A 23,514-nucleotide genomic window follows, 5' to 3' on the forward strand; every position below is an offset into this window, starting at 1 on the left:
CTCACAGCCTTGACCTCTCCCCTCGTGGGGCCTCTGCCGGTGCCCCAGGGAAGCCACGTTCCCTGTAGTTTTGCCTGTGAGCCGTACCCGGGCCCCTCCTCACTTTCCCCCCCTGCTTCCCCCCTCCCCATTTCTCTGCTCATTTTCTCTTCCTGTTTTGCCGTTTCTCGAGCCCCTGCCATGCACCGGCTCTGAGCGGGCTGGGGCTCAGGGCCACCAGGATGACGGTGGTTCCTACCCCTGGGGAAGCCCACAGGCTGCCGAGGAGGCAGACACAAGAGAACCTTCCGACCTGAGGGGAGTGTGGGTACCCAGGGCCGGAGCAGAAGGAGGACAAGTCTGACAGCAGCCCGAGAGCCCCCAACACCGTGGGCCCCAGGTCCTAGGAGTAGAAAGTAGACTCTTCCTGGCCTGCATCTTCAGGGAGCTGTCAGAGGGGCATCCTAAATATGCCAAGGGTGTGGGAAAGGAGTGGGTCTCAGTTAGTGCTTTGGGCTGAAAGTAACAGAAAAACCTCTACTCAGCTGACTTAGATAATGACAATTCAGTGTCTCACATAGGAAGTCTAGGTGGTTCCAGGGTTGATTAACACAGCAGCTGAAGGGTGTCACCAAAGATCCCATTTCCTCCATCTTTTTTCCCTGGAATCCTCAGTATTTGGGCTTGTCCTCAAGCTAGCTCCCCTCATGGTCACAGGATGGCTGCCACTGTTCCAGGCATTGCACTCAGATGTGGTAAGACCTTTGAGGAGAAGGGGGACTGATTTTACCTGTGCTTCTCTCATCCGTGAGGACCGCTCACTGTAGACATCACCCAGCAGACTCCCTCATTCTGCAGTGGCCAGACTGCACTCTATGCCCACGCCTGAAGGACACGCAGCCACGACCAGCTCGAACCAATCACGACTCCCCTCCTGGCTGTGGCCGGGCCCACCCCCCCCAAGAATGTGGTGGCAGAAAGTGTCCCCAAACCTGAGGCCTGCTGGAACCAGGGGTGGGGGGACGGCAGTTGTGTGATCGACCAGCATGGTGGGCGGCGGGCCGTCCCCGGCCCGTGAATGTCCCCTTCAGGGTTTCAGGACGGCCTGGGCGCAGCAAGTGATGCTCCAGGCGCAGCCAGTCTGCAAGGAAGCTGCAGAGCATCAGCGGGTGGGCAGCGGCGTGGCCTCCGCCCGCCCGCGCTTCCCCGGCGCCCGCGCGGCTCGTTCCCCAAGGCCCGTCGGCTCTGTGTTCCGTCGTTTCCCTCCCAGCGAGGCCTTCCTGCGACCCCGGCACAGGGCAGCTCACGGCACCTGCTGTCCTCCGTCCCACTGAGCATCCTTCTCAGCGTCTCTGCGGGATGTACGTCGGTCACTTGTCTCTTTGCTAATTATCCATCTTCTTCTCAAGGGAGGAATCCTGTTTGCTTTGCTCGCTATTCCCAGCGCCTGGGTCAGTACCGGCATACAGTAAATGCTCAATCAGTGCTCCTCCCTGGTGGCAGATCAGAATCCCCCAGGGAGCCTGCGGGAAAAGCAGCTTCCCAGGCCACCTCCCAGGCCTGCGGATCCAGGTCTTGTGTTGCGGGCCCGGCGCCTGGAGCCCCTCCTCGGCCGTCCTGCACAGACGCAGGAAAGTCGCTCAGCAGAGGGAAGCGGGTGGTCAGCCGGGGACCAGGTTCTGCACAGCCGTCCAGTGTGAGGACAAATGTTCCCTGTACCGAGCACCTTCCGTCCCCAGCAGCGTCATCCCGTGCGACACAGGGGTGACCGCGCGGGGAGCGCAGGGCACGGGGGCAAACAGTCACATGGTGGAGAGTCAAGAGTGACTAGAAACGGCAGATTCGATGTGTGGACGGCACAGGAGGAGGAGTGAAGACAGCCCTAGTGGGAAGAAGGGAGGTTTATAACATGAGAGCCCTGACGTAAATTAAAAATATATGCCCAGGGCTTGGCGGATTTCTTAAAACACAAAAAGCACTAATTGTAAGAGAAAAATTAATAACTTAGGCTTCATGAAGATTAAGAGCATCTATAATTGTGTCAAAACGCACCATTAGAAGATGGAAAGGCAACGGCCCACTGAGAAGACGTGGTTCTCTTTCCAGTAAGAGAGACTCCACGGGGACACATAGCGGATGAAGACAAATCCACGCTGAAAAACGGGCTAGAAAGTGCTTGGGCGCGTCCCCGAGACCACACGTGAGCGGCCAGGACCACACATGCAGCATCTGTGCTCCACACCTGGGGTTACCTGGGAAACAGACTAGCCCACCAGACACCGTGCACCCCGCCAGAGGGGACCTGGTAGAACTGGCTGTGCTGCTGGCGGGGAGGGTCACAGGGCATGACCTGCAGCCCGTCCGGGGGCCTGCTTCCCTGCGACCCCTCCGTCCACGGGGACAAGCCCAGACATGCGCCAGGAGCCGTGCACAGAAATGTTCACGGCAGCCCTGGCCAGATGCCCTCGAAGGCCCACCCACAGGTCCGGCAGGTCAGAGGCTCTTGAGACCGATGCCTCAGACAAGAAGTGAGGGCGGAGCTGCGTGCAGGAGGCGGGTGGGAAAGCCACAGAGACCGCAGGCTGCGTTACCTATGCCTGTGAAATTCGGGAAGGGAATCTACCATGACAGGAGTCAGAAGCCTGGACTCTCCAGGGGCTGATTTTGGTGGAGGCCGGGCAGGACATGTTCTACAGCTCAGCCTGGCGTGGGTCACCACACGCGCCCAGACATGCACGTACAGGTGTGTGTAAGGCTCACTGAGCCGTCCGCTGAAGAATCTGTGCAGTGGACGTGTACGTGTGACAGCTCCACGCAAATGAAATGCATTCACACGCACAGAACAACACACGCTTTGGAAGCACACGTGCAAACAGCAGGGCACACGTCGGCCCAGTAGAAGGGCTGCGGGTTGTTGGGAAGGAAGGGGCTGGACTCGGGGTCAGGACAGGCACAGGAAGAGACGACCAGAATGAGAAGCGCTCTTGTTCAAACCGATAATGGAGGGTTATATACACTAAGGCGTATGACTAATTAGTCCAAGTCAGGGACTGAGAGAGAAATCATGAAAATAAAGGTCCCAGCTAAGAACTCCTGGCCACCAGTCAGCAGCGCTCACCTTGGTGTCTGAGAAGGAACACTTCTGGCGTGAGTCACTCAGGCCACCAGTGACAACTCTTGGTCTGGGAGGGCCCCCTGATTTGTGGTGTTTCAGGAACATAGTGGTTTGGGTTGAACTGTGTCCCCCCAGATGTGTATGCTGAAGTCCTAAGCCCCAGGACCTGGGAACGTGACCTCATCTGGAGCTCGGGTCTTGCTGGAGCAGGGAGGGCCCTAATCCCGCGCGACAGGCGTCCTTACGAAGGGGACATTGGAGGCAGAGGCAGGTGTCCCGCGTGAGGGTGAAGCAGAGCCGGTGCGATGCCTCAGAGCGCCGAGGAGCCCCGCCGATGGCCAGAAACCACGGCGGCTGAGCAGGCGCGCGGACCAGGCTCTTCCTCGCGGCCCCAGAAGGAACCAGCCCTGCCGGCATCGCGGTCTGACTTCTGGCCTCCAGACCGCAGGACAATCCACCTCTGTGGTTTAAGCCTGTGGCGCTTTGCTCTGCGGCCCAAGGAACCCGGTGCAGGCGGGCCACCAGGGTCTGAATCCCTCCCGCTGGGTCCTGGACCCTCCCACCTAATGGGAGGGGGTCAAGGATGATTGCCACACTGCGCGGGAGGTGGCTTGAGTTGAGGGTGGGGACACCCGGGGGTGGATTTTGGAAGGGGTGTGGGGTGACTGCGGGGCACCCCCGGGGCAGCACGGGTCAGGGAGGCATGGCAGGGCGATCAGGGCAGGTAGGCAGTTAGGAAGGATGCCAGGGGGCGGGTGAAGGGGGCCGGTGCACGCACACGCGTGTGCATGCGTGTGCGTGCACTCGTGTGCGTGTCCTGAGGAGACTGAGAAGTTACAGGGAAACACAGGGAGAGGCACCAGCAGGGAAACTGGTCCTCTGAGAACCCCGGGCCGCTTCCCTCCCTTCCCTCCTGGGCTTGCTGGGAACCTTCCTTAATTAATGCCTGTAAAAGGCTTTCAGACGCTGGAAGCAGCAACAGCAGCTTTATAAATAAACCCAGACTTCTGAAGGTTGACTAATGCCTGAGCCCTCGGGGGAGGGGAGCGTGGTGCGGGGCGGGGGGAGGGGCGGCAGAGGAGCTGAGGCTGGGGCCCTGGTCCACGGAGAACGACGAGGTGCACGGGGCCAGGTCGGGACTCCGCCCCGGGCCTGTGTCTGCAGCAGTAAAATCATCTTCACGCTCCTCTACCGTTGGCGCCTCTGGCCAAGGTCACAGCCTGGGCTGCAGCTCAGCTCCAAGGGGTTTGGGGGAAGCAGGCGGGGGCCATGTGGCCAGCCTGGCCCACAACAGTGATGTGGCCATTGGGACACTGGCTCCCTGAGGGAGGCCCAGGAAAGGCACGCCACTTGCCCAGTGACCCCGCGGAGGCAACACAGACGGCAAAGCCGCTCGGTGTCCTTCGAAGGCCCCTGTCCTGGGCGTGGAGGCAGAGGAAGCGGTGGCCATTTCACACCTTGCAGCACCCTGGACGGCTTTGGTGGTGGCCTTCCCTGAACTTACATCTTAACCAGAAAGGAAGGACCTAAAAGGACAAAGCAAGCTGGCTGTCAGGGCTGAAAGAGGCCACGTTCAGTTCAAACCCTTCGATGACAAGGAGGCCGTGGCTGGGGCCTGGCTTATGTTGCACACGAAAGATGAGCCCCGGAGCCAGGCCCCGAGCTCGGCCTCCCGACCCGACGTGCCGCTTGCCCACAGCCCGACTCCCTTCAGGCCGAGTCCAGACCAGTGTTCGCTGCACGGCCGAGCCGGGGCCTCCTGCGTGGCCGTCTGGCTTGGGTACACGGGGACTCGGGCGGGGACGCAGGTGGGGACCGCCCTTCCCGTGGGCCCAGGCTGCCCGCATCCGGGCCTCTGGCTGGCGCGGTTACTAACAGCTCATGCCCAGGGCAGCCTGGCTTGGGTGACTGCTTACATGGTCACCCTGCTGACGGGCACCTGGGTGGCACGAGAATGAGGCTGAAGGCCCAGGACCCTTGGCCTCAGGTCGGAAAGGACCTCTGTCCAAGGCAAAACCCGTCCCAAAGGCTCTGGGCTTCTGCTGATGTCGTGCTGAGTGGAGAGGTTCACTCTGCCCCCGGGGGTGGGGTGTGAGGGAGAGAAGGGAGGTACCCCAGGGCCTGTGAGAAAAGGGCCTGCACCCCAAGTCAGGGGCGGTCCCCACCGGCCAGCACTCGTGCACAAAACGGCCACAGCGGTGCCTGGGTCTCCGGGTTTCTGGGCCTGGAACAGCAAAGAGCTCCCCAGGGTGAGGCGTTACCTTCTGTTCGCAAGTCCACCACCCAGCGTCTTCTCGCTGGGGACACGGACGTCCAGAGCGGGGAGAGGTCGTGTAGCCGGTCTCCTGGGCCCTGCTCCGTCCTCCGCCGCTCTGGCTCTGGGCGCTCACGTCGGGCAGGTCCCGCCGACAGCCGGAGAAGTGGGGGGCGGTTCCTGGCCGCTCGCCACCCCGTTGCAATCTATTCAGCCAGGCGAACATCTGCGAGGCCCAGTGCGAAGTGCTGCTGCTTCCCTTGGGACGGCCCAGTGGGGCGGTTGACAGCTGGGTGGGCGGGGGCCAGGCTCGCCAGGGGGCCCGTCTGGGAAGCACGCAGAGACACAGCCGCTCTGCCCGAGGAGGGGGAGCCCTCAGGAGAGACTCTGCTGAAGGCCACACACCGACCCCCAGGGACACAAGAGGCCGGACGTCCACGGAGCATCAGGATCCGACCCCGGAGGCGTCAGTCTGGGCCCAGGGCATCCAGGACCTCACTCCTGAGACTGACCCTGTCCTGCTGTCATCAGCGCCCCGGGGGCGCCGGGCTTGGGAAGTACAGGTACCAGCGTGGGCTCTCCCTCCCCCAGCCCAGGCCAGCCTGCGATCGCGGCCACACTGCCCCTGCGCGCCAGCCCGTGGGCAGCTCGGCCGGGTGGGGACAGAACAGCTCTGCCTCTGAGTGGACGGAGGGAAGGGCAGCAGCACGAAGAAACCAACTCTGAGCTTCAGGCGCCTCAGCCGCCGAGCCTGGCAGGTTTCAGGGAGGGACACGCAAGATGCGCCCCGAGTGGGGAGAGCGGTGCTGGGTGCGGGGGGCGGAGTAGGCGCTGCCTGCTCTTGTTAGTACCGTTATTATTATTACTAACTCCCAGCACTTGCTCACTGAACCTCGTTGTCACCGGCGCCCGAGCCAGGAACCAGCCCTGGCGGCTCCGTCACGACTCATCCACACGTGAGCAATAACCAGGTCTTACGGACTTTGCTTCCTAAATATTTCTTCAATCGCGTCCTCTCTCTGTGTTTAAATCTCAGCTTCCATTGCCTTGGACTAGGCCCTGGTCCTTCAAAGGAGCCTCCGCTCTGCTGCCCATCTTCTCCCCGAGTCCCCCCCCCGCCCCGCCCTGCAGTGATGGGTGGGAGGTGAGGGTCCGGCCGGAGGGGCCTGGAGGAGACGCGGCTCCGGCAGGATGCAGACACCCACTCTGGGCTGGGCCTCTCACCGGCAGCGCAGCCTGTCCACTCAGCGTGTCAGGCATGGGTTTCCCGTGGCACCAGTTTCTTAGCTTCTGGGCACGCAGGGCCGACTGACACGTACACAGCAGGGAACGAATCTTAAGGAGCTTACAACCCTGGAAAGCGCTGTGGGCACAACATAGAAAAGAGATTTCTGCACGGATTTATGGCAGAGCCAAGAAGGCAACCAAGACGGGCTGGGAGGCGCCACCCCAGCTGCTGGCGCAAAGGGCACCACCCTCCCGCCCATGGCACACCCAGGCCGCCATCCAGCAGGAGACGCCGCCGGGACACTGGCGGGCTCCGGCCCAGCGACGACTTCTCCGTTCCCGCGACAGACACACGGGGAACGGCTTTTCCTCGGGGCTTACAGTCGAGGGAGGACACGGGGGCTGGGAGGATAGCCCAGATCTCCTTGACCCCGAGGGCTTGTCATCACAGGAGACAGAGTGTGGCCGCCTGGGCGCTGTCCTGGTCCGTGGAGCCAGTAGATGGGTTGTGCTGAGAAACGCCACGGCAGGCATCGCCTCCCAGCCAGGTGTCGGGTTACGTCTTCCAGACTCGCGTGTGGGCACAGCTGGCTGGGACCTCGTCCTCCAGGCCCAGGCCTCGCGGCCCAGCACCCTGAGCCGGGAGGTCCCGCCACCTGCTCCAGTGTCCGTCCAGCACCTGCCAACCTCAGGGAAGCCGCACCTTGACTTGCACCCGGGAGGTTGGTGCTCCCAGTCTTTTAGACTCTGGCTCACACCTGCCAGTCGCCCACCTCTCTCTTGCCGTCTAGAACATTCTCTACTTCCTCCCGCTGTGCCCCCAGTTACCTCGCCCAGGAGGCAGCTGTGCCAGCGCTCAGAGCCGCCGCCAGGGGAACGGTCGGCAGTGCCCTGCTTTCAACCGCCCCGCGGTGTTGTAAGACCACAGTCTGCACACACAGGTTTTATTTGTGTGCTTTTCTCAAGGCTCTGTTAGGAGGCATTACTCATAACTCAGTTTGGTGGAAATCTATTGAGATACTCAAGGTTGAGTTAAATATACCAAGTATTTGTAACCGCCTCTCTCACCCCGCTAATTGTACGAGAGGTGGGTGCTGAGGAGTTGACACGTGAAAACCAAGCATCCAGCAACATGCCGGGGAGATGCACCCATCTGTAGCCGGCAACTTTCCACGATGCAGAGCTGCTCCCGCCTGCTGGCTGCAGACGACACGTGTGACCTCAAAGACGGCTCCAAGCTCCAAAGCCTGGAAGCACCTGATTTCTTTGAAAAGAGAGAAGGAGGCACGGGTCTGAACGGAGCAGCAGGTGGAAAGGCAGGTGGCTCTGTTGTTGGTGGGAGCGAGCAGCTGGGCTGTGGAGACGGCGTGCCCGACGCTGTGCCCGACGCTGTGCCCGACGCTGTGCCCGACGCTGTGCCCGACGCTGTGCCCGGGGCGGGGGGCGGGGGTCAGTGCTAGGCTCCTCTCCCGCCTGCGTCTGGGTGACATCCTGCCGGACACGTGCAGCCTGGCATTCAGAGGCCTGGACCTGACGTGACAGCTCCCGTCCCTGGGGCCACACACCAGGGACACCGGTCTTCACGGTGTCCGCTGATGTGTCCTCCGGCTGGGGCCGGTCAGCGGCTGGAACTTCCTCTGCAGGACGTGTGTCCTCCGACGTGCACGTCCCCTTCAGGAGAAGAGACCGCACTCCTGCCTGTCCTGGGCCAGGACCCGCGGGCCGTGACCAGTGTCTGAGGTGCAAGCGACGCGGCACCCAGCCTGGAGTCTCCGCCAGCCGCCTGGGGAAAGGGTGGGTGGGCGTCGCGGGCTCGGGGCACGGGAGGTTCCTGAGGGTGCTGACGAGGTTCTCACCCTCTGAATGGGGAGGTGAGAGCGCGTGTCTCTGCAGGGACCGTCCAGGACTGCAGGGCCTGACAGCACCTCCTCCTCCGGCGGAGGGCAAGGCCCTGGGTTACTGGGACTGACGTGTGCGTCTTGAGGAGCTCAGGGCGCCTGCCCTGGAGGGAAGGGGTGAGGGGCACTGTCCCCCATCACCGATAAAGGAGTGAGGGAGAAGAGGGTGCCGCGGTGTCCTGTGGGCGGCAGGCGAGGGCGCTCCAGCCGCCGCGGGCCGCGCCCCAGCGGGAGCCCCGTCAGGCAGGATGGAGCCTGTGCCTCTCAGCCCAAGGAGCCATCTCCCTACATGGCTCCCATCGAATCCCTGTGAGGACCTGAGAGCTGCGCGCTGCTTTCGTTTACCGATGAAAGAACAGCATCTCAGACGAGGTGCCTCGTCCAGGACGTGAGGGCAAGTCCGCCTGACCGAGGCCCCGTGTTCTGTCCCTGCACCAGGCAGAACCGACTTGGGTCACTTCTCCAGGGTTGAAATCCAGTGCCCGGGATAACACTGCCCAGGGACCCATCTCAGGCTTCCTTGCCCTTGGAATTCAATTGGCTTCAAGCTGCTGCCGGAAGCCAGCGACATGGAGGAGGGCGTCCAGGATGGTCTCAGAATTTGGGGTGAGGTGGGAAAAAGCAAAGTGAGTTTACATGTGAGATCTAGTCCTGGGTGCTTAGATAACACTGCAATCCATTTCCCGGACCCTCCAGAGAAAGGTCGTTGGACAAAGCAGCTCCCACCTGCTTCCCACACAGAGGAAATCAGCTCTTCATCTCTGAGCCCTTTGAAAGGGGGCTCAGTCTTTGGTCTGAACAAACCGGGCCTGTCACTTTCAAAGTGGTTGATTCCAGTAAAGGATGGAGCATTTGTTTTCAAAACAGACCACTGTGGTGCTGACCTAGAAAGGCCCAGTGAAGCCTGCGGTGTGGGTCTGACCACACCGGGCACGGGGGGCCCCTCCAGCCACAGTGCACGGCCCCCTTTTCACAGTAGGTGTTGCAACTGAATTTCTATTTTATTTATCTAACAATCAAGTAAAGGAATACATATTTCAGAAATTAGCCACTTGCTACCACAAATATATGAGAAGAATTTTCAGTGGGATTCATTTCTCCCCAGCTGGAGAAGCCACCCTCAACGTGTAATTCAGATCAAAGACGTGCCCGCGGGTTTTAAAGGTCGCCCGTGGTCTGGGAGACGGTGGATTTTTTTTATTTTTTTTTATTTTTTTTATTTTTTAAGGGAACGTTATTTATTTATTTATTTATTTTTGGCTGTGTTGGGTCTTCGTTTCTGTGCGAGGGCTTTCTGTAGTTGCGGCAAGTGGGGGCCACTCTTCATCGCGGTGCGCAGGCCTCTCACTATCGCGGCCTCTCTTGTTGCGGAGCACAGGCTCCAGATGCGCAGGCTCAGTAGTTGTGGCTCACGGGCCTAGTTGCTCCATGGCATGTGGGATCTTCCCAGACCACGGCTCGAACCCGTGTCCCCTGCATTGGCAGGCAGATTCTCAACCACTGCGCCACCAGGGAAGCCCGAGACGGTGGATTTTGCTCCGGTTTGAGTGTGTGCCGCCGAGGTGAGCGTCACCGATGCGGGGCAACGGGGCCGTGTGTCTCCCCTTGCCCCACACTCCCTGTAAGAGCCCTGAAACGCTGCACACGCAATGATGAGCTTCGGGGATTCTGTGGTCTGTCAGGGTGTTAGGCGCTGTAGGAGACGGAGAAGAAGAGGGAAGCGTCCCTTCCTGACTCAGGAGGGAACAGCAGCCCCGCACCCCGGCCAGAGCGGCCGGCAGGGTGGGCCCCTCCTCAAAGGGAAGGCGCTTTTCTGCGGGCGGGCGGAGGGGAGGCGCTCCCCGCCCGCCCTCGCCTGGTTACGCGCCTACCCCAGGTCTGAGCTTCCAGTTCAGGTCTGGGCATCAGAAGCTGTGAGGAACCCTCCTGCCCCGCCTCCTTTGTGACCCCTGAAAGGAGAACAAGGCCCGGCTCCTGTGTGGGCCTCTAGAGATCTTTTTATGGTCCAAGAATAAACAGGGCTATAGAAACACAAAGCTCACTTTATCTCCAGTGCGCAGCAGGGACCAATTCCGGGGCCGACTCAAGCGGGGGGCGGGCTGGGGGGAGAGCCGGCCCTCGTCTCTGTGAACACGAGTCGTCAGTCCGCTCCACGACCTCAAGAATCCTTGCTGTCGTGCCCGCACTCCACTGCCTCCCCACAGAGGCTAAGGACCGGCCTCAGAATCTTCTGTGACCTTCCTCTCAGCACGTTTTGCTGAAAATGATGAAACGTTCCTTTGGAAGCAGGCAGGCTTCTGCCGGAAGGAGCGGACAGACGCGGTGTTGCTGGAAATCTGGGCCATTTGTGGACCCCTAAACAACTCCCCCCTGGAGACTGGCGATAAATATCTTTAGAGATCATTTCCCTTCGAAGGCCCAACGGATGTTTACAAAGGAAAGGTTTACTTTGTCTGGAAGAGGCTGGCGGGGCGCGTCAGTGGTCACGGGCTGACACTGCCACCTGGCGGTCGGCGCGTTCTCCGAGTTCCAGAAATAACCGGGACTGCTAATAAGAAAGAAACCACATTCCCAGAACAGCCCTTCCCACAGAGAGGCAACTCATCTAGAAATGGCCCAGTACATGTAAGAAAAAATCATTTAAGCTGGGTGTTTACCATGTGATATGAGCAAAGGACTTTTCCTACCCACTCAATTCTTGGTACCAGGTGCACTGAAGAATGTAATGAAAAAACTGAGCGACTGAAAAAAGCCTGAAGCATTTTACTTCATATAATACATACTTTTTTAAAAAGGCAGAAACATTTAGGGAAACAACATTTGACATGAAAGAACCTTGAGCCGGAGGGCCTTGGAGATCAGTCTCAAAATGTTTTGCTTTCACAGAGTCTTTTTCATGGCCGCTTGTGTCATGCTGAAGAGATAAGCTTCGTAGATTATATTTAAGAAGTTGTCGTCATTCTGGAAAACAAAAATCAAAAGCCCCAGGGGGATGTGATCTGGTTGGCAGAAACGAGAGGCTGTCTGCGTCTTGGGGCTGAACGGGCACCTGATCCTAGGATGCTCCCCTCCACCTGCATGTGCTCACAGTGGCTAGTTTTTAAGCTGAACAGTCAGTGGGGCTGCAGGCCAGGCCACAAAGGTCAGCTGCCGGTCCTCGGTGGCCAGCCTGGGACACAGCAGGTGCTCGTGGCCTGCAGCTCAGGCGGGCACCAGCCTCGGGGCAGCACGGAGCGGGCCGGCTCCTGAGAAGCCTGGCCTCCTGTGTGGAGAGACCTGGGGCCCCCGGGAGGCTGCACAGGGAGGACACGACCCAGCTCAGTCCTCTGAGCCTGGCTGGGAGGTCACTGGTGGCTCTGAGAGGCCCCCGAGTTGCCCACAAGGGGTGCCTTCGTTGTTGGGCGTTAGTTAAGACTTCACTGGCAATGTGCTTGGCTGGTACCCTGCCAGAGCCAGTGCATCTCCACCCCCCTGCACCACCTCCGTTAGCTACGGAAAGCTCTGGCCTTGGCAAGCCGGCAGCGGTGAGACTGCGGGCTCTGGGCCCCTCCTGCCACTCTCGGGGCCGAGGGAGCCACGGTCCCATCGGTGGTTTTCTCTGTTTCTGATGTTGGAGACGGCTCCCTCCCACCCCGTCCTTTATCGCTCTGGCGATTCACCCGCGTGTCACACTCCCGCTCGGCCTGGAGACAGGCTACCCTGGCTTTCCTGCAAAGTCTCCGAGCACGAGCCTGTGTCCTAACAGCAGGCAGAGAGCAAAGCTGAATGCCTGAGTGACTCCCAGCAGCTCGTGGGGAAGATGCCGTCTAGAGCACGGGGAACGTGAAACGCAGGCCGGGTGGAGGGAACGGACATATGGTCTCTAACGAGCGAGGTCCAGGGGCCGCTCCAGACTTTAGGGCTCCCCATTACTGCACAGAGATCTTTGGAACAGTGTTATTAAATGGAATAAGCCAGAAAAAAATGTGGAACTTTTACATTCAAGGTTTTTGTTTATTGCTCACAGAAAAGGAGCTTACAGATGTCCTACCTAAGTCCTCACGAACGTCTCATGAATGGCTTCTAGAAAAGGTGGAAAACACCCTTATTTATGAATTAGCAAGGTGCGGTCATTTCTCGTCCGTCTTTGGCAGATTGCTACTCTGCTTTCACACTCAGATGCTGATCTCTGGCCCCATTCCTTTCCTTCTCTCTAAAATCTGTTACCTTCAAAAAAACATTCTTACCAACGGCGACTACTGTCTTTTTGAGTAGGATGAGACAGAGCAAAAGTGCCGGCAGCTCTCAAGGTCGCCTGACACTCAAGCAAAGTACCACAAAAACCTTATGGACTGTCTGCGAAAAAGGTACCTCGGTACGTGAGCGGAGGAGGCTGCGGTCCGCCTGGGTGAGCGCCCTGCTCTCTGCAAGGCCTGTCTCGCGTTACGGGTGGGCTTTGCCATCTCCCGGCCCGTCGCGCAGTGGGGAGGGGCGCGGCAGCCAGGCTGCGGCCCCGGCTCTGCTATTTACTGGCTGGCGACCTCAGGCCGGGCACTCAGCCTTGGCGTCCTGGTCTCTAACACCGTGCCCGGCCCAGAGCTCTGTACAAGCGTCACCGCCCTTATTACTTCATAGGGGCACGAGGAAGCCATCCCAGCCTCTCCTCACTGGCAGGTCTCAAGGTCATCTATAAAACATGCCACGGTCGTCACGGCCACTCCTGCCGCCCCAGCTGCATCCTCCCCGAGGAACGGCCTGGACGCTGCCGCGGGCTCAGGGCAGCCCTCCCCCCACTCCCCTCTGGCTCCCGAAGGCCCCACAGACCTGGGACCCTCCCAGGAGCGGCTTCACCTCCGCCTCTTCTGCCGGGTGGCACTTGAGGACTTAGCCCTCCAAATCACAACGCCCAGAGCCACGCTGGGTCTCTGAGACGCACGCAGAAGCGCTGGTTTCGGGGTGAGCTGTTGCAGCGCCCGCTCACCCTTGGGGAGCGGGAAGCGGGCACAGGCACCAGCAGGGCAGCAGGCCGCTGGCAAAGGCCGATGAGGAGGGAGGCGGCGCCCTCCTACCTGGACGAGGTGCAGCAGGGCCTCCTGGAGCTGCGGCTTGGTAAGGGCACTGCCCGGCGTCCTGGGGGGCTCCGGCGTCCGCAGGGGCAGGAGGGGGCCGCTGGGGGTGGCCGCTGGGTCCTGGCTTCCCGGGGGCAAGAGCCCGCTGCCCCTCTCTGGCGGCGGGGCCCAGGGGGGCTGCGCGAACACCAGTGGCGACATGAACGGAGATAGGCCCGCGGCGGGCGGGGCGCGCTGCGGCGAGAGGACCTGCGGGTGGGAAACGGGCCGACAGGCGGGCGGGTGAGGGCGGCTCATGCACGGGGCGGGTGCAGAGGGCGCGGAGGACACAGCGGGTTCAGTGTTAACCGTCCACGGCTGCGGGCGACGGGAGGCCAGCCTCCACCTGCCCGCTCCTCCCTCCAGGGCACGGGCGGCCGGCGCCTGCTGTCCTGACTATGGTCCCCATGGCAGGCAAAGCTCGCGCTCTGAGCAGCACCTCCTTTCTCCGGCTTCCTGTCATCGCCTGGGGACACAGGCCAGGACCCCAGCCTTTCGGCCAGGTCTGTCCGTCTGCGTCCCTGCCCGGCTGCGGCCACGAGCTTCCGCCGTGCGTGACCCACCGGCCGCTGCCTGCCCCCTCGCCTGGTGCAGCGGGGCGGGCAGGCGGCGGGGTCACCGTCCACCCCACCTCTTGACTCTCCGTGCTTGGGTCTCGGGGGCAGCCCTGGGGCCACTCCTGCAGGCGTGCAGGTGGCCGTCCGTCTGGGCGGGTCTGTCCGCCTGTCTTGGCCACCAGGCCTAAAACCAGGGGTCCCAATAGTGTTTCCAGTTGTGCAGGCGACAGCTGACCCACCTGACGCTTACAGCCACCTCTCACTTGTCCCCAGCTCAGGTGAGAGGGAAGGGTGCTACTGTTAGCCTCCTGAGGCCCAGGGGCTCATGAGACCAGGCACAGGGCCAGCCGCGGTTTCAGAAGCTCCCTGGGCGTCGTCTTGGGCACCAAGTAGCCTGGAGGAGGGCGGGTGGTCTGCTTAACTGTCCCTGTGCGCCGTCGCGAGGAGCGGTGGCTTCGCGGGCAGTCAGAAGAGCACCGCGGCCCCGCACCCCGCGAGCACTGGAAGGGGACCTGCCTGCAGAGGGGGATGGGCAACGATAAGCTCCGACTTCCTAGGGTCTAATCTAGGTCCGCAGGGGAAAAAGCAGAAGGAGGGGGGCAATGTGACAGTGAAGCGAGGACGAGGGCAGGGAACAGCCGTGTCTCCAGGGCAGCAGGAACTCAGATCTGAGATTTTCATCAGTACCAGGCAAGAACACTCTGACCCACAGTCTTACATACACGAAGACTGTGCTCCACACTGATGGTCTTTGCTCCAAAAGGTGAGAGATTTCTGAGGCACTGTCGTAAGCTACTTGCCAAAACACGACAGAAGGACCAACGTCATAAATAGGGAGAACTTGCTAATTTTTAAACCCAATGCATTTTCAGTGAATTTGTACCAATCCAAATGGAAAAAAAAAAAATCCATCTGATCTCCAGATGTTACCCACAGGCAATGAAAAAATGGAAAATCTTTCGGTTTTCTCACTGTTCTAAGTTATTAGTGACTATAGAGAACCATCTTCCCTGGGAGGACAGAACATTTCTAAGAATTACAACATTTCCCCTCTCTGGCAACCAGTGTGTATGTCGCGGGCAGGGAGAGAGCCTTCTACCTCTCCTGACCCTCATTAAGCTACACCCGCTCAGACAGACAAGGAGGCTGCACCTTCCGGGGTCAGTGACCTGCTTTTCTGCTGACCTCAAGTGCCCACGGGCTGCGGCGTCCGCAGGGGCAGGGCACCCAGCTCCTTATCTCCACGTACCACGTGCAGCAGGGACGGGGCAATGAACACACAATAATTTACTGTGGACCGAAATAACCAGACGAGGTCAGGTGTCTGGCATCCCCGGAATGATTTCAAATGATTTCAGACCCTAGGTTTCCGAGGTCAAAGATTTGGGTTTTTCCCACGGCCACGTCAAACCTCGTCGCATGAAGGCTTAACTGTAGGAATGAAGCCTCTCTGAAGGGAGGAGCTCCCAGACTGCTGGGCCAAGGCCAGATCCCCTTCCAGGCAGGCGGCGAAGGCGCGGACGCGATGCGCAGACGGGGCTGAGGCCCGCGGCCTGCACGGGAGCGTCCCGCCGACCCCGCGCCCCGGCAGCACCTCCCGGCCGGCAGCGCCTACCTGCAGGAGGGGGGCCTGCTGCTCCGCGCTGGGGGTCTGGTCCCGCCAGGACTCCAGGGGGTTCCGTGCTCGGGCGCGCGGGGTGGCCGCGGGGAACTTGGCCGCCAGGGCGGGGCGGCCGGGCGCCGGCAACTGCTGCTCCTGCTGCACCGCCTGCAGCTTCCACAGCAGCTCCCGCGGGGAGACCTCGCTGGGCCCCGGGGGCTGACGGCCGGGCCCAGGGCCAGGGGGCGCTGGCCTCGGTAGTGCCCGGGGCCCCGGCGTCTGCGGCGGGAGGGTGGCGGCCGACGCGGCTGGTGCCGGCGCCCCGGGGACGCTCTGGAGCTGGTCCGGCGCCTTCTGAGTCCTGGGGGCACCGTGCGCATGGCGGGAGACCTCGGGGCCGCGGGGAGACCCTGGCCGGGCGGCGTCTCTGCAGGGCCAGCTCTCCGGCAGCTCTGCCAGCGGCTGCAGGTCTGCGCTCCCCACCAGGAGCTTCTGAATGGCGGGACAGAGCTGCTTGTCGACCGGGGGCGAGCGTCTGCGGGGTTCCTCGTAGGACAGGGAGCGGACGACCCCCTGCCGAATCGGAAGCTTCTCTTGCTGCTGCTGGTGGAGGGTCTTTGGAGGCCCCGCGGCTTCCTGACACGTAGCTTTGTCCTGCTTCCCGAAGAGAGCCGTCAAGGACAGGTGTTGGGGTTCAGGGTCTAAGGTCTGGAACAAATAACCACGTCTGAAAATGGGGCCACATGTAATTGGGTTATATGGGGGGCAGTGAGACATAACTTACCTACCCGATGATTTCTTCTATTTACAAAGAGTCAATTAGAAAGGATGAAGAAGCTTAGTGACAACAAACTCTGCACATTTGGGACAATGTGAACAATGTTCACAGCCTTCTCCCTCCCACCCCCAAGACGGCTGTTACACGATCAGTGTCTGCCGATTGATGAACAGGCACATGGTCCTTGCTGGGCCTGGGGTTCACAGGCTGGGGACCACTGTGGCACAAAGCTACAGACACTAAAAGGCAAATGATCTCTTCAACAGGAAGCCCATCTATCCCTGCAAAGTACAGGAAGACACAGAAACGTGAGGTTTTCAGAATTCCTGGTAGTATCCACAGAACTACAGAAATTGAGGGCTGAAAGAAACCTAAGTCACTTAGTCTAACTTGATCCTTCCAACTACGTAGCAGTAGCGATAACCCGTCAGGTGCGTAACACCCCAATCCCTGCCCCCCCTGCGCCGCCGTGGCTGGTAACCAACCCGCTTCCGTCCCGCCCTTGTCATCTGGCGTCTCCCTGCTGCTTTCTCTCTTGCTGGGCTAAGAAAACATGAGATTCTCCTAAAGTCAACATATTCCGGTTTCTCTCTTAAAATAAAAAATGTCCATGAAAAGCAAACTTATAATAAAAGCTAAAAGATAATTAGAAAAGACTTATTTTTTTTTTACAAAATTCAATATAAGACTTGCATTAGACAGTCTTTATGTTTTTGGTCTCCATGTTCATTTTTTTTTTGAAATTGATTTAAACCAATTCCCTTTAAAAAAACCCTTTAGTGAGGAATAACCATAAGAACCGGAAGAACTGGAAGCAGCCCCACTCAGTGATGGGACTTGCAGATTAGCAAGTTTGCTAATGCTGGACTCTTCTGAAAGCTATATATGCTCGTACAGAAACTGCTGTCATGCTTATATCTTAGATGCAAAAACAGTGACAAGCCATGGGCTCTAAAGGGGGGTTTGACACCAGTCCTTAGACCAGGAATCCCATATACACACACAGCGCCTGGCCCCGGACCTGGCACCACGGGGGCGTGTGGGCTGTGGCTCCCTCAGGGGCCGTGGCACACCAGCTTTCCACCTCGGAAGAATACAGCCCGACGTGTAACGGTCCCGTCAGCTCTGACATGATATTAGGTTGCTGTCTTTTTAGAATACGTTATCCTCTAAGGAGTTCAAGTCCACAAGGGATTAGCACAGAGTAAGGGAAATGCCAAAAGGAAAAACTGCAACCCCTTTCTAGGAAGAGTAAATTATTAATAATGACAAAACCTCTACTTTGAAATCTCTCTTTCCTGGATTGACCTTAGGGCACCTGCAGAGCATCGGCCCCGCCTTGACCGTGCTCCGGGCCAAGGTCCCTCAGGAGCCCCACAGAGGCCCGGGCGGAGCGCAGAGGGCTGTGCACCTGGCTGGGCGGAGGGCCGCGCTGCTGCCGGCTCCCACTGGGCTTCACCGGAATCGGCTTGATGAGATTGGGGTTGTCGTAGATGGCGGACGAGCTGCTGATCTGTTTGGGCTCAGGACAGGCTTTACACTGAAATGGAAAGAAGAACCTCATTTTTGGTGTAAAAGAAGCTTTAATCTTTTAAAAAGAACGCATCTTCTTGCTCTTTATTTTATCTAGTTGGTACTTTAAAAAAAATAGATCTCCATGTACAAAGGAAAATCCCTTACTCTCCTCTGATATGAGCTACGTTTGAGTATAAGTCAAATTCAGGTCGAATTTTTCTTAGTTTGCGCAATTCTGTGCCCTAAAGTATTAGGTCGGCCTGCAGGACCTGGAGGCCCTGAGATGCCCGGATGCCTGAAAGGCCACGGGTCGCCGGGAAGCAGCCGCAGCCTCCCGCCTGCCCTTCCGGGATAGACGGTGGAGGCAGCGCCCCCTCGGTGCCTCGTCTGGGCCGCGGGAGGGTTCTGCGCGCGGCTGGCAGCTGACTGAAGGCTGCAGCTCTGCGTCCTCACAGTGACCAGCCCTTTTTAGTCGACAAACCAAAAAGTCAAGCCGACCCGAACCGCTGATGTAAAAATTACTAACGTCATCTTTATTTAACAAATGGCTTTTTGCACAAACAGAGGAATTCAAATCCCAGTGCTCGGAGCCGCTCGCTACAAATTAGAATTTCACAGAGAAAGAGACGAGAGACAAGCCTCATCGTTTCAAACCCTGAGTCATTATCACACATTAATCTAACCAACCATGCGATCACTCACACAGTAGGATTCGTAACAGAGAGGGCACAGCAGTGATGTCTGGGTTTCCCTTGTTGAAACACCAAATAAAACTCACTGTAAAACGCGGCCTTCTGCACTATGGACCCCGCCGCATTGTTAGTTTCAGCTGCAGAGATGCGCCCTCGGGCCAGGACACACCTCACCATACGGAGGTGGAGTGGCTGCGAATACAATCTCGTCCCTGGGGTCCCACGGTTCCCGGTGTGCTTTATGGCTATTGGCTGTATTTTCTACTCAAGGATGTAGGGGCCTGGGGCCGATTACCACCACGCTCACTTAGGTTTATAAAGTTAACTGCACAAAGGACTAATTATTTTCTGCCAATAATTTGTATATTTGGCACTAGTATTGAATGGCACGTGAAATCACTTTATGAGTCATAAAATGTCATTTCTTTTTTTGCTGGTTTTTTTTTTTGTGTGTGGGATCTTCCCAGACCAGGGATCAAACCTGTGTCCCCTGCATTGGCAGGCGGATTCCCAACCACTTCACCACCAGGGAAGTCCAAATGTCATTTCTAATTCTTCTTAGGCGAATGTTGGCTGCAGGACCCACTGGCCTGGATTCTAAGATGTGTATCACCAACGCAAGACAAGAGTGTAGCCTCATACAGTCACTGATAAAATGTTGGCGTGAAAAGCCTTTACCGCCGGCTGGCCGTGCAGAGAAAGTGGCCGCTCGGCTCACTTCCGCGAGTGGCCCTGTCTGTGCGCAGGGACCCTGGGTTGCAAACTGCTTCACTGTGCACCCACGCATGTGGGCCGCAGACTGCTCCCTCCGAGGAAAATGGCCAGAAGCTGCTTTCTGTGTCACTAGGACGGGCGACCTACCAATGAGGCTTCACTGTCATGTAAAAAGTGCCCAGAACGAAACACCACTGATCTCGACAGTCTGCAGCTCGTTTTCCACTTGTTTAAGTTTCTATGCCTCTCTCGACCCAAACACTTTAAACTACTTGGAAAAACATGCGGAGTTGGAGAAAGTATAGTGGATTCTTGACAGAGTACCCAAGGCCTTAACAACAATGTCACATGAGCCCGTTTTATCACACAAACACATGTATCCACGAGGGGAGGAGAGTCTGGGGGAAAGTACACTAGAAGTGCTGAAAGTAGACATCTTTGAGTGGTAGGATTATGGGTAGTTTTATTTTCTTTCTTGTACTCTTGAATTTTCTCAGTGAACGTCAAAAGACACAGTAATTTCTTTAATTTCATAAATAAGTCAGAGCCATAGCTAGAAGACAACTATTCATTCTTGCCTCAGGCCACAGAACACGAAATAGTCTTAAATACGAAACAGTCCACTTATTCTTCCCTTTTCTTTTCCTTTTTGCAGTATCGTTGACTTGCAATGTTGTGTTAGCTTTAGGTGTACAGCAAAGTGATTCAGTTACACATGTGTAAACGTATTCTTCAAAACAGTCCACTTCTGAAGGCTCAGCACGTAGCCCCGCGGCCCAAGGCCGCTCTGGCCTGGCTGCTTCCCCCGGTCACCGGCACCCCAGCCCCGTGCCTAACCGGGAGGAGGCAGCTCAGAGTCACAGCACTGCTGCTTCACAGCACATTCACAGAAAGTTGTTTCTTCGGGAAGAAAACATAAAATATCGGCCAAAACAAGGTTTTTAAATTACTTTATTAACTTTGCGTAAAAAGTCGTGTCTGGTGTCACCAGGCTTCACTTTATCGATATCATGTTCCTCCAGCTCAAAATGTTTGCTCCTCTTACTTTTTGGGATTTTCACACATTTACGAGGTTTAGAGTTGGAGAGGCCCTCAGAGGTCATTCGGTTAATACGCATCCAGAGCCGTGAAGTTCTTCTGTAACGTGCCTGGTATTCATCATTCTGTCTCTTCTTGAAAACCTCCGGTAACAGGAAATCCACTTCCTCGCAGCAAGAATCCTGAGGAAAGACTGTGTTTCCATGTCCCTTTCCTGCACCTGGGGCCCGGTCCACTCCTGATCCCCACATCGTCTGGCGTGTCCGTATGTGTTGGGAGAGCAGATGACACAGCGTAAGGCAAGGATAAAGCAGGGCTTCCTCACACAAGGGGACCCCTCAGGGGCAAAAACACCCGGTGGGCAGATCAGAAACCACACGAGGGACAAGGAACACGGGAAGTAAGCCTTCAGAGACGTCACCTGTTGCCAGGTAAGTACGGGAGGACGGGAGGAGAGGGCCGGACTGCAGAGAGGCGGGAAGGCACTCTCAGGAAGCAACACTGTCACTGTGTTTGGGAGGAGCCCCCAACGCCCGCAGGGGCAGCGGGAGCACGAGGCAGCGAGGCGGGAAGGGTCACCCGAGACCGCGCGGCAGGGCGCTCGGAGGGGCCCGGGGCTTACACTCTGGGCGGTGAGAAAGCGAGCAGGATGTGGACCAGGGGCCACAAGACCGTGCAGGCGCTTCTGGACGGGATGTGACGGCACCTGGCCTGTGACGGCAGAAGGAAGAGCTTCTTCTGTTATTTATCCCACAGTTGGAGCGATGAACATTATGCATATGACATGTATTTGAATTTACAGAAAAGCAGAGTCTGCACACTGATTAGACCTCTGTCTTCCCTTCATGTCAACACTGTCACAACCGGATAGAACGTTGTTTCGACCTCAACAAGTTTATGCGCAGCGGGAGAGGCCGCTGTGAGCGTAACAAATGAGGAAGAACAAAATACATTCTAAAGAGTAACACACTGGTGAGTGCAGTGGAAGGGACAATCAATTTGAATGAAGAGATCTGGGAAAACTCCATGTAAAAAGTGGCATTCTTCCTGGGCCTCGAAGGAGATGTAGATTCTGAAGGGCAAACAAAATAGGGAAACACTGCAAGTTGTGGGTACAGTACAAAGTGATGGCCTGAGGCCAGTCCCCAGGACCGGGCACCGGTGCTTCCGAGCGTGCGTGAGCTCTGCGTGGCCAGTCCCCAGGACCGGGCACCGGGCTTCCGAGCGTGCGTGAGCTCTGCGTGGCCAGTCCCCAGGACCGGGCACCGGAGCTTCCGAGCGTGCGTGAGCTCTGCGTGGCCAGTCCCCAGGACCGGGCACCGGTGCTTCTGAGTGTGCGTGAGCTCTGCGTGGCCAGTCCCCAGGACCGGGCACCGGTGCTTCCGAGTGTGCGTGAGCTCTGCGTGGCCAGTCCCCAGGACCGGGCACCGGGCTTCCGAGCGTGCGTGAGCTCTGCGTGGCCAGTCCCCAGGACCGGGCACCGGAGCTTCCGAGCGTGCGTGAGCTCTGCGTGGCCAGTCCCCAGGACCGGGCACCGGTGCTTCTGAGTGTGCGTGAGCTCTGCGTGGCCAGTCCCCAGGACCGGGCACCGGTGCTTCTGAGTGTGCGTGAGCTCTGCGTGGCCAGGCCCCAGGACCGGGCACCGGTGCTTCTGAGTGCGCATGAGCTCTGCGTTCAGAGGCTCAGGGAGCACTGCATCTCCCGCTCCCACTCCCGGGCCTGGAGACAGAGGCTCCGCAGCCCCGCAGGGCCCCCTGCTGCAGGGGGTGCCTCGTGACGGGTGGGCAGGAAGCAGGAGCGAGGGCAGAGCCGAGGCTGCAGCCTTTGCCGGGGCCTCTGCACTTTAGGACTGGCGTGTTTGAATCATTTCAGGGGCTCCAGCTGACAGGAGTGGCCCTGATACGACGGGGGCGGAGGACTCTCGCCCCGGGGTAGGCGGGCAGACAGGGCTGGGTCTCCCGGTCACAGGCACCCTCCTGGCTAGGCCTCTGGTATCTCCGAGAATTGGCTGGTTGGGGAGGGACAGTCTCTCCCCAACCAGACTTTTAACAAGTCAAAACATCATAAAATAGAAACAATACAGTATGTGTGTTTGCGTATGTGTCTGTGTGTTGGGAGGAGGGAGGGAGAAGAAAGAAAATAATTTTTCTTCAGCGTTTGCATTTCTTATCTATACTGGCCACTGTTATGCCGTCGTCACAGAACCTAAGTTCCTCGAGGGCAAAAATGGCGCCTTTAAGGTGAATCTTCACTGTGCCTGACATAGTACAATTAGTAAAGTATAATTAAGTCACTGGGACATTTTTTCACGGCTGTTGAAGAATCAAATAAAATAAAAAGCGGATCCAGAGCTCGCTGTTACTGGCCGAAGCTGGGGAGAAAGCAACTGGGTCGCGGCCGTGACAGGGCGGGCGGGTGAAACCGTGCTTTGTTCACATTCGTTCAACAAGCCCTCGGGCGGGCAGCGCTGACCACCTGCGGGACTCGCACAGAGACGCCCGCGGGGGTGTCTGTCTCCAGTAGTGCAGCCTCTGGCCCCACCTCCAAGGCACGTGCAGAAGCCTGGCAGGCTGTCCCCGAGGAACCCACGCCGCACACGGCCCTTCTGACTGCTTCCTGGTGTCATTTAACTTGTTTTCTACCTGCCCTGTTCCCCTCCCCTGTCATTTTCTGTTAGTGCTCAAGACTTAGGTTCAGGATCAGCTCTTCTGGCAGGAACACTTCCAGGTGTGCCGCGTACTTGACGTTCAGCCGCTGTGAGCGGCCGCCCGACCCGCCCGTGGTCAGGTTTCCGTCCGCCTTTCTCACAGCACTAATATTACTGATGATCTGCGCCTGACTCAGTTACTCCACCAGGGCTTTAGGCTCTGTCATTCCGTCCACATTTAACAGCTGGAGCTCTGTGGTGGAGAAGGCCTTTTCCCGCATCAACCTGGATTATCCGGTGCCCCTGGCCAGGCAGGATAAATGCTTAATTCTTTCCACCGACCGCCAATTTTCAGAGGAAGGGGGTTGGACGTCCTTCCTACTGCTAGTGCCCTAGTACCACCAAGGATAGCC

General features: G+C 58.2%; 1 protein-coding gene across 3 annotated transcripts in view; it reads right to left on the reverse strand.

Annotated features, from left to right (window-relative positions):
- Positions 1-11,216: 11,216 nt before the first annotated feature.
- The window catches only part of DCP1B (decapping mRNA 1B), a 54,428-nt gene continuing 42,130 nt past the window's right edge, over positions 11,217-23,514 (reverse strand). Inside the window, exons 6-9 of one of the 3 annotated variants that reach the window (XM_082422124.1) lie at positions 17,907-18,035; positions 15,733-16,425; positions 13,522-13,770; positions 11,217-11,434 (exon numbers count right to left, since the gene is read on the reverse strand). In XM_082422124.1, the coding sequence (XP_082278250.1) occupies positions 11,354-11,434; positions 13,522-13,770; positions 15,733-16,425; positions 17,907-18,035 (1,152 nt within the window). In that variant the 3' untranslated portion in view covers positions 11,217-11,353. The remainder of the gene's footprint in view (positions 11,435-13,521; positions 13,771-15,732; positions 16,426-17,906; positions 18,036-23,514) is intronic. The other 2 variants (XM_082422125.1, XM_082422126.1) reach the window with 2 other exon arrangements.

The sequence above is a fragment of the Balaenoptera physalus genome (assembly GCF_965194825.1).
Source record: "Balaenoptera physalus genome assembly, chromosome: 13".
Taxonomy (NCBI): domain Eukaryota; kingdom Metazoa; phylum Chordata; class Mammalia; order Artiodactyla; family Balaenopteridae; genus Balaenoptera; species Balaenoptera physalus.